General features: G+C 36.6%; 1 protein-coding gene across 1 annotated transcript in view; it reads left to right on the top strand.

Moving 5' to 3' along the window:
• Nucleotides 1-235: 235 nt before the first annotated feature.
• LOC142741696 (retinal guanylyl cyclase 2-like) overlaps nt 236-12,393 on the top strand; it is a 105,534-nt gene continuing 93,376 nt past the window's right edge. Inside the window, exon 1 of the mRNA XM_075851040.1 lies at nt 236-980. Coding sequence (XP_075707155.1) covers nt 236-980 — 745 coding nt within the window. The remainder of the gene's footprint in view (nt 981-12,393) is intronic.

Below are 12,393 nucleotides of genomic sequence, written 5' to 3'. Positions count from 1 at the left end.
GCTAGAAGAATGAATCGTTTCCAAAGTGCTGGAATTAGCTCTTAGATGTCTTATTGAGCTAAACATTAAAGGGCTTCAGGCATTTCAAGCATTTGCTTTGGTGTCTACTGAAGATTGTTGCGTATTGTTTTTGAATTCCAAAAATAAACGTTTTCTTTTTTTCTTAGGACCTATCGTGGTTGTAGATTCATGGCCAAAGGAGGACCTTAGCTTGACTATAACAAGCTATAAGACAATGTTTTATTTTTTCCCAAGTCTTGGAGACTTCTTGTTGAAGAGATCAAGGCTACAAGATCCCAACCAGCTGCAAACACAAAGACCTTCAAGAACGTTTCCATTCTATGTGGTTCCTTGGTGCTTTGTACTAGGATTACTCATGGAGCCTTTGGGCGTGCAGAGTGTGAACTTTACAGTGGGCATCGTTGGTCCTTGGAAATGTGACCCACTCTTCTCTAAGGCCTTGCCAGAATTGGCTGCACGATTGGCGGTCAACAAAATCAACAAAGACTCAACTCTCGAATTGACCCATAAACTGGATTACAAAATTTTGGATGAAAATTGTGAAACTTCAAAAGCTTTGGTGGACTTTGCAGGGTTTGACAAACTTTCTTCAGCATTTATAGGTCCACAAAACCCGGGATACTGTGATTCTGCCTCACTTTTAGGCAAAAATTGGAACAAAGCCATATTCTCATGGGCTTGTGTCAACCATGACCTGGATAATAAAAATAGTTTTCCAACCTTTGCCAGAACCATGCCAACGCCAACAAGAGTTTTGTTTCACTTTATGAAGTATTTTAGATGGGCGCATATTGGGGTGGTGTCTTCTAATGAGGATATTTGGGTGGACACTGCTCGGAAAGTAGCTAGTGCTCTGAGAAATTATGGACTTCCTATTGGTATCATAACTAATATGGGCAATGGAGAGAAAGGTATCAATGCTACATTGCAAGCTATAAAGGAAACACATGAACTCCGAGGTAAGAAGAACAACTAGGAAATACTATAGTAGATTATATAAGGCTGATTTAACATGGCCGCATTTCAGTGTCCACATTACAGTCCCAACACCCGGACCTCCCATGATTCTGTAGAACTAAACTTAGACCATTATAGAACCATATCGTCCTCTAAGTTCGGTTCACTGAAACCGCAGAGGACCGAGTGTTGGAGCTATAACAGAGACACTAGAATGTGTGTTACGACTGTGGAATTTTGGCTTTAATGTGAATTAATTTAGAAAAGGTTGAAATAATGTAGGGAGGCTTATACCTCACAACTACCTGTTGTCGAGATCTTTAGCAGATTCGGAGTCCAGTGACTGAAACAATCAGGCAAGTGGATGGTTATCGCAAGAGTAGTCAATAAAAGTTCAGGCTCAGTACACAGGTAAGTGGCAACAGGTGAGGCAGAGACGTGGTCCCCAAACAATCCAAGTTCGGTACACAGATAAGCCGCAATCGGTTGTAGCTTGAGGCAGAGACGTGGTCAGGAAACATTCCACATTCAGTACACAGATAAGCGGCAATAGGTTGCTGCATGAGGCAGGGACATGGTCAAGAAACAGTCCAAGTTCAGTACACAGATAAGCAGCAGGTTGTAGCATAAAGCAGAGACGTGGTCAGGAAGCAATTCAAGTTTGATACACAGATCAGTGGCCACAGCTTGGAGAGAGGCGGAAAGGAACTAGACTCCAGACTGGCAAGGAGGAAGTGCAAAGTCCAGGCTTATATAGAAAGTCAAAAGGGTGAAACTACTCAGGTAATTAAGGTAATCAAGACATTTCAAGAGGACACTAGATTCAGTAGTAAAGCTGTCCAACATCCCTGATGGCTCAGCGAGCAAAGCTACTGACTGGGACACACCACGGTTTCTGCTTTCAAATCCTGTTGACTCATATGCTCAGTTGTATTGCATTGCTGGAGATGTACTGTTCACAATACAACGAGCTGAAGGGCCATGGTAAAAATAGTCAACATTAGTGAGGGTTGTTGGTGGATTCGTCTAATGCTGAATTTTGCTTATTTCTTATAAAGGAACCACATTTTCTCTATTTAAAGGAATGGAGGCTAAAATAGGAATACGTCTTTAGGACTACAGTGATTAAATGAGGTAAACACAAAACAAAAATAGGAAATCAGCAAAATGGTTGCTTCCTTTAAAAAACAGTGCCACACCTGTCCACGTTTTTTTTTTGTGTTAGGGTATGTTCACACGGCCAAATTTCAGACGTATGCGAGGCGTATAATGCCTCGTTTTACGTCTGAAAATACGGCTCCAATACGTCGGCAAACATCTGCCCATTCATTTGAATGGGTTTGCCGACGTACTGTGCAGACGACCTGTTATTTACGCGTCGTCGTTTGACAGCTGTCAAACGACGACTCGTAAAAATACAGCCTCGTCAAAAGAAGTGCAGGACACTTCTTTCAGACGTTTTTGGAGCTGTTTTCTCATAGACTCCAATGAAAACAGCTCCAAAAACGGACGTAAAAACGCCGCGAAAACGGCGCGAAAAACGCCTCGAAAAGTGCGAGTTGGTAAAAAAACGTCTGAAAAGCAGGGTCTGTTTTCCCTTGAAAACAGCTCTGGATTTTCAGACGTTTTTGTTGACTACGTGTGAACATACCCTTATTGCCTCTCAGTCCAATTTAGTTCAGTGGAATTGAGCTGCAATACTAGACATAACCCATGGACATGTGTGGCACTGTTTTTGGAAGGAAGTCTCACATAGGTCTTTAATTCATGCAATATTTGTATTTTAGTCTGAATTGTCACATTGTAGACAATTAAAGGGGGTTCTTCAGGGTTAGAAACACATGGCTGCTTAAAAGGTTAAACTCAAAAGTCAAACTCCCCTATTGGGACAAAAAAAAGTTAATAAAGTTTGATAAAGTTAACTTTAAAAAAAAAATCCCAAAGTCAAAAACGTCATAAAACATAAAAAATATAATAACCTCATAACTATAATGACTTGTACAAATAAATGAACTTGTTATTTATAGTACACAATGTATTCCACCCCCATAAAATAAATCTAAGTTGAACCCTAAATTATTAGTACTTCAAAATGCTCAGCGTATAAAGTATAACCAGAGCTGTAGCTAGGCTGTCCTTTACTCGGGGCAAAGATTCAGTACAGAGCTGCCAACACACACCTAGAACTTAACATGGCTGCTGATCTGTATACACATAAATAGTACCGCTGTGCTATACACATAAATAATACCACTATGCTGTACACATAAATAGTAGCGCTATGCTATACACATAAATAGTACCGCTATGCTGTACACATAAATAGTACCGCTATGCAGTACACATAAATAGTACTGCTATGCTATACACATAAATAGTACCGCTATGCTGTACACATAAATAATACCACTATGCTGTACACATAAATAGTACCGCTATGCTGTACACATAAATAATACCACTATGCTGTACACATAAATAGTACCGCTATGCTGTACACATAAATAATACCACTATGCCGTACACATAAATAATACCACTATGCTGTACACATAAATAATACCGCTATGCTGTACACATAAATAACACCACTATGCTGTACACATAAATAGTACAGCTATGCTATACACATAAATAGTACCGCTATGCTGTACACATAAATAGTACCACTATGCTATACACATAAATAGTACCGCTATGCTGTACACATAAATAATACCACTATGCTGTACACATAAATAACACCACTATGCTGTACACATAAATAGTACAGCTATGCTATACACATAAATAGTACCGCTATGCTGTACACATAAATAGTACCGCTATGCTATACACATAAATAGTACCGCTATGCTCTACACATAAATAATACCACTATGCTGTACACATAAATAATACCGCTATGCTGTACACATAAACAGTACGGATATGCTGTACACATTAATAGTAGCACTATTTTGTAGACATAAATAGCACCACTATGCTGTACACATAAGTAGCACCGCTATGCTGTACACATAAACAGAACCCCTTTACTGTATACATTAATAATACCGCTATGCTGTTCACAGAAATAGTACCTCTATCCTGTCCACATAAATAGTACTGCTAAGCTGTACACATAAATAGTACTGCTATGCTGTACACATAAATAGTACCGCTAAGCTGTACACATAAATAGTACCACTATGCTGTACACATAAATAGTACCGCTATGCTGTACACATAAATAGTACCGCTATGCTGTACACATAAATAGTACCGCTATGCTGTACACATAAATAGTACCGCTATGTTGTACACATAAATAATACCGATATGCCGTACACATAAATAATACTGCTATGTTGTACACATAAATAATACCGCTATGTTTTAAACATAAATAGTACCGCTATGTTGTACACATAAATAATACCGCTATGCTGTACACATAAATAATACTGCTATGCTGTACACATAAATAGTACCGCTAAGCTGTACACATAAATAGTACCACTATGCTGTACACATAAATAATACCGCTATGCTGTACACATAAATAGTACCGCTATGCTGTACACATAAATAATACCACTATGCTGTACACACAAATAGTACCGCTATGCTATACACATAAATAGTACCGCTATGCTGTACACATAAATAATACCACTATGCTGTACAGATAAATAGTACCGCTATGCTGTACACATAAATAATACCACTATGCCGTACACATAAATAATACCACTATGCTGTACACATAAATAATACCGCTATGCTGTACACATAAATAATACCACTATGCTGTACACATAAATAGTACCACTATGCTGTACACATAAATAGTACCGCTATGCTGTACACATAAACAGTACGTATATGCTGTACACATTAATAGTAGGGCTATTTTGTAGACATAAATAGCACCACTATGCTGTACACATAAGTAGCACCGCTATGCTGTACACATAAACAGAACCCCTTTACTGTATACATTAATAATACCGCTATGCTGTTCACAGAAATAGTACCTCTATCCTGTCCACATAAATAGTACTGCTAAGCTGTACACATAAATAGTACTGCTATGCTGTACACATAAATAGTACCGCTAAGCTGTACACATAAATAGTACCACTATGCTGTACACATAAATAGTACCGCTATGCTGTACACATAAATAGTACCGCTATGCTGTACACATAAATAGTACCGCTATGCTGTACACATAAATAGTACCGCTATGTTGTACACATAAATAATACCGATATGCCGTACACATAAATAATACCACTATGCTGTACACATAAATAGTACAGCTATGCTGTACACATAAATAGTACCACTATGCTATACACATAAATAGTACCGCTATGCTGTACACATAAATAATACCACTATGCTGTACACATAAATAGTACCGCTATGCTGTACACATAAACAGTACGGATATGCTGTACACATTAATAGTAGCACTATTTTGTAGACATAAATAGCACCACTATGCTGTACACATAACCCGCTATGCTGTACACATAAACAGAACCCCTTTACTGTATACATTAATAATACCGCTATGCTGTTCACAGAAATAGTACCTCTATCCTGTCCACATAAATAGTACTGCTAAGCTGTACACATAAATAGTACTGCTATGCTGTACACATAAATAGTACTGCTAAGCTGTACACATAAATAGTACCACTATGCTGTACACATAAATAGTACCGCTATGCTGTACACATAAATAGTACCGCTATGCTGTACACATAAATAGTACCGCTATGCTGTACACATAAATAGTACCGCTATGTTGTACACATAAATAATACCGATATGCCGTACACATAAATAATACTGCTATGTTGTACACATAAATAATACCGCTATGTTTTAAACATAAATAGTACCGCTATGCCGTACACATAAATAATACCGCTATGCTGTACACATAAATAATACTGCTATGCTGTACACATAAATAGTACCGCTAAGCTGTACACATAAATAGTACCACTATGCTGTACACATAAATAGTACCGCTATGCTGTACACATAAACAGTACGTATATGCTGTACACATTAATAGTAGCACTATTTTGTAGACATAAATAGCACCACTATGCTGTACACATAAGTAGCACCGCTATGCTGTACACATAAACAGAACCCCTTTACTGTATACATTAATAATACCGCTATGCTGTTCACAGAAATAGTACCTCTATCCTGTCCACATAAATAGTACTGCTAAGCTGTACACATAAATAGTACTGCTATGCTGTACACATAAATAGTACCGCTAAGCTGTACACATAAATAGTACCACTATGCTGTACACATAAATAGTACCGCTATGCTGTACACATAAATAGTACCGCTATGCTGTACACATAAATAGTACCGCTATGCTGTACACATAAATAGTACCGCTATGTTGTACACATAAATAATACCGATATGCCGTACACATAAATAATACTGCTATGTTGTACACATAAATAATACCGCTATGTTTTAAACATAAATAGTACCGCTATGTCGTACACATAAATAATACCGCTATGCTGTACACATAAATAATACTGCTATGCTGTACACATAAATAGTACTGCTAAGCTGTACACATAAATAGTACCACTATGCTGTACACATAAATAATACCGCTATGCTGTACACATAAATAGTACCGCTATGCTGTACACATAAATAGTACTGCTGTGCTATACACATAAATAATACCACTATGCTGTACACATAAATAGTACCGCTATGCTATACACATAAATAGTACCGCTATGCTGTACACATAAATAGTACCGCTATGCAGTACACATAAATAGTACTGCTATGCTATACACATAAATAGTACCGCTATGCTGTACACATAAATAATACCACTATGCTGTACACATAAATAGTACCGCTATGCTGTACACATAAATAATACCACTATGCTGTACACATAAATAGTACCGCTATGCTGTACACATAAATAATACCACTATGCCGTACACATAAATAATACCACTATGCTGTACACATAAATAATACCGCTATGCTGTACACATAAATAACACCACTATGCCATACACATAAATAGTACAGCTATGCTATACACATAAATAGTACCGCTATGCTGTACACATAAATAGTACCACTATGCTATACACATAAATAGTACCGCTATGCTGTACACATAAATAATACCACTATGCTGTACACATAAATAACACCACTATGCTGTACACATAAATAGTACAGCTATGCTATACACATAAATAGTACCGCTATGCTGTACACATAAATAGTACCGCTATGCTCTACACATAAATAATACCACTATGCTGTACACATAAATAGTACCGCTATGCTGTACACATAAACAGTACGGATATGCTGTACACATTAATAGTAGCACTATTTTGTAGACATAAATAGCACCACTATGCTGTACACATAACCCGCTATGCTGTACACATAAACAGAACCCCTTTACTGTATACATTAATAATACCGCTATGCTGTTCACAGAAATAGTACCTCTATCCTGTCCACATAAATAGTACTGCTAAGCTGTACACATAAATAGTACTGCTATGCTGTACACATAAATAGTACCGCTAAGCTGTACACATAAATAGTACCACTATGCTGTACACATAAATAGTACCGCTATGCTGTACACATAAATAGTACCGCTATGCTGTACACATAAATAGTACCGCTATGCTGTACATATAAATAGTACCGCTATGTTGTACACATAAATAATACCGATATGCCGTACACATAAATAATACTGCTATGTTGTACACATAAATAATACCGCTATGTTTTAAACATAAATAGTACCGCTATGTCGTACACATAAATAATACTGCTATGCTGTACACATAAATAGTACCGCTAAGCTGTACACATAAATAGTACCACTATGCTGTACACATAAATAATACCGCTATGCTGTACACATAAATAGTACCGCTATGCTGTACACATAAATAATACCACTATGCTGTACACATAAATAGTACCGCTATGCTATACACATAAATAGTACCGCTATGCTGTACACATAAATAATACCACTATGCTGTACAGATAAATAGTACCGCTATGCTGTACACATAAATAATACCACTATGCCGTACATATAAATAATACCACTATGCTGTACACATAAATAATACCGCTATGCTGTACACATAAATAATACCACTATGCTGTACACATAAATAGTACCACTATGCTGTACACATAAATAGTACCGCTATGCTGTACACATAAACAGTACGTATATGCTGTACACATTAATAGTAGCACTATTTTGTAGACATAAATAGCACCACTATGCTGTACACATAAGTAGCACCGCTATGCTGTACACATAAACAGAACCCCTTTACTGTATACATTAATAATACCGCTATGCTGTTCACAGAAATAGTACCTCTATCCTGTCCACATAAATAGTACTGCTAAGCTGTACACATAAATAGTACTGCTATGCTGTACACATAAATAGTACCGCTAAGCTGTACACATAAATAGTACCACTATGCTGTACACATAAATAGTACCGCTATGCTGTACACATAAATAGTACCGCTATGCTGTACACATAAATAGTACCGCTATGCTGTACACATAAATAGTACCGCTATGTTGTACACATAAATAATACCGATATGCCGTACACATAAATAATACCACTATGCTGTACACATAAATAGTACAGCTATGCTGTACACATAAATAGTACCACTATGCTATACACATAAATAGTACCGCTATGCTGTACACATAAATAATACCACTATGCTGTACACATAAATAGTACCGCTATGCTGTACACATAAACAGTACGGATATGCTGTACACATTAATAGTAGCACTATTTTGTAGACATAAATAGCACCACTATGCTGTACACATAACCCGCTATGCTGTACACATAAACAGAACCCCTTTACTGTATACATTAATAATACCGCTATGCTGTTCACAGAAATAGTACCTCTATCCTGTCCACATAAATAGTACTGCTAAGCTGTACACATAAATAGTACTGCTATGCTGTACACATAAATAGTACTGCTAAGCTGTACACATAAATAGTACCACTATGCTGTACACATAAATAGTACCGCTATGCTGTACACATAAATAGTACCGCTATGCTGTACACATAAATAGTACCGCTATGCTGTACACATAAATAGTACCGCTATGTTGTACACATAAATAATACCGATATGCCGTACACATAAATAATACTGCTATGTTGTACACATAAATAATACCGCTATGTTTTAAACATAAATAGTACCGCTATGCCGTACACATAAATAATACCGCTATGCTGTACACATAAATAATACTGCTATGCTGTACACATAAATAGTACAGCTAAGCTGTACACATAAATAGTACCACTATGCTGTACACATAAATAATACCGCTATGCTGTACACATAAATAGTACCGCTATGCTGTACACATAAATAATACCACTATGCTGTACACATAAATAGTACCGCTATGCTATACACATAAATAGTACCGCTATGCTGTACACATAAATAATACCACTATGCTGTACACATAAATAGTACCGCTATGCTGTACACATAAATAATACCACTATGCCGTACACATAAATAATACCACTATGCTGTACACATAAATAATACCGCTATGCTGTACACATAAATAATACCGCTATGCTGTACACATAAATAGTACAGCTATGCTATACACATAAATAGTACCGCTATGCTGTACACATAAATAGTACCGCTATGCTATACACATAAATAGTACCGATATGCTCTACACATAAATAATACCACTATGCTGTACACATAAATTGTACCGCTATGCTGTACACATAAACAGTACGGATATGCTGTACACATTAATAGTAGCACTATTTTGTAGACATAAATAGCACCACTATGCTGTACACATAAGTAGCACCGCTATGCTGTACACATAAACAGAACCCCTTTACTGTATACATTAATAATACCGCTATGCTGTTCACAGAAATAGTACCTCTATCCTGTCCACATAAATAGTACTGCTAAGCTGTACACATAAATAGTACTGCTATGCTGTACACATAAATAGTACCGCTAAGCTGTACACATAAATAGTACCACTATGCTGTACACATAAATAGTACCGCTATGCTGTACACATAAATAGTACCGCTATACTGTACACATAAATAGTACCGCTATGCTGTACACATAAATAGTACCGCTATGTTGTACACATAAATAATACCGATATGCCGTACACATAAATAATACCGCTATGCCGTACACATAAATAATACCGCTATGCTGTACACATAAATAATACTGCTATGCTGTACACATAAATAGTACCGCTAAGCTGGACACATAAATAGTACCACTATGCTGTACACATAAATAGTACCGCTATGCTGTACACATAAATAGTACCGCTATGTTGTACACATAAATAATACCGATATGCCATACACATAAATAATACCGCTATGCTGTCACACATAGGTCTTTAATTCATGCAATATTTGTATTTTAGTCTGAATTGTCACATTGTAGACAATTAAAGGGGGTTCTTCAGGGTTAGAAACACGTGGCTGCTTAAAAGGTTAAACTCAAAAGTAAAACTCCCCTATTGGGACAAAAAAAAGTTAATAAAATTTGATAAAGTTAACTTTAAAAAAAAATCCCAAAGTCAAAAACTTCATAAAACATAAAAAATATAATAACCTCATAATTATAATGACTTGTACAATTAAATGAACTTGATATTTATAGTACACAATGTATTCCACCCCCATAAAATAAATCTAAGTTGAACCCTAAATTATAAGTACTTCAAAATGCTCAGCGTATAAAGTATAACCAGAGCTGTAGCTAGGCTGTCCTTTACTCGGGGCAAAGATTCAGTACAGAGCTGCCAACACACACCTAGAACTTAACATGGCTGCTGATCTGTATACACATAAATAGTACCGCTATGCTGTACACATAAATAGTACCGCTATGCTGTACACATAAATAGTACCGCTATGCTGTACACATAAATAATACCACTATGCTGTACACATAAATAGTACCGCTATGCTATACACATAAATAGTACCGCTATGCTGTACACATAAATAGTACCGCTATGCAGTACACATAAATAGTACTGCTATGCTATACACATAAATAGTACCGCTATGCTGTACACATAAATAATACCACTATGCTGTACACATAAATAGTACCGCTATGCTGTACACATAAACAGTACGGATATGCTGTACACATTATTAGTAGCACTATTTTGTATACATAAATAGCACCACTATGCCGTACACATAAATAATACCGCTATGCCGTACACATAAATAATACCGCTATGCCGTACACATAAATAATACCGCTATGCTGTACACATAAATAATACCGCTATGCCGTACACATAAATAATACCGCTATTCCATACACATAAATAGTACCGCTATGCTCTACACATAAATAATACCACTATGCTCTACACATAAATAATACCACTATGCTGTACACATAAATAGTACCGCTATGCTGTACACATAAACAGTACGGATATGCTGTACACATTAATAGTAGCACTATTTTGTAGACATAAATAGCACCACTATGCTGTACACATAAACAGAACCCCTTTACTGTATACATTAATAATACCGCTATGCTGTTCACAGAAATAGTACCTCTATCCTGTCCACATAAATAGTACTGCTAAGCTGTACACATAAAAAATACTGCTATGCTGTACACGTAAATAGTACCGCTAAGCTGTACACATAAATAGCACCACTATGCTGTACACATAAATAGTACCGCTATGCTGTACACATAAATAGTACCGCTATGTTGTACACATAAATAATACCGATATGCCGTACACATAACTAATACTGCTATGTTTTAAACATAAATAGTACCGCTATGCCGTAGTCATAAATAATACCGCTATGTTTTAAACATAAATAGTACCGCTATGCCGTAGTCATAAATAATACTGCTATGCTGTACACATAAATAATACCGCTATGCCGTACACATAAATAGTACCGCTATGCCGTACACATAAATAGTACCGCTATGCCGTACACATAAATAATAACGCTATGCCGTACACATAAATAATACCGCTATGCCGTACACATAAATAATACCGCTATGCCGTACACATAAATAATACCGCTATGCTGTACACATAAATAATACCGCTATGCCGTACACATAAAAATTACCGCTATTCCATACACATAAATAGTACCGCTATGCTGTACACATAAATAATACCGCTATGCTGTACACATAAATAGTACCGCTATGCCATACACATAAATAATACCGCTATGCCATACACATAAATAATACCGCTATG

This window comes from Rhinoderma darwinii, chromosome 2, assembly GCF_050947455.1.
Source record: "Rhinoderma darwinii isolate aRhiDar2 chromosome 2, aRhiDar2.hap1, whole genome shotgun sequence".
Classification (NCBI taxonomy): Eukaryota; Metazoa; Chordata; class Amphibia; order Anura; family Rhinodermatidae; genus Rhinoderma; species Rhinoderma darwinii.
Note: the sequence above shows the minus strand (reverse complement) of the source record. Positions and strands in the feature narration are given on the sequence as shown.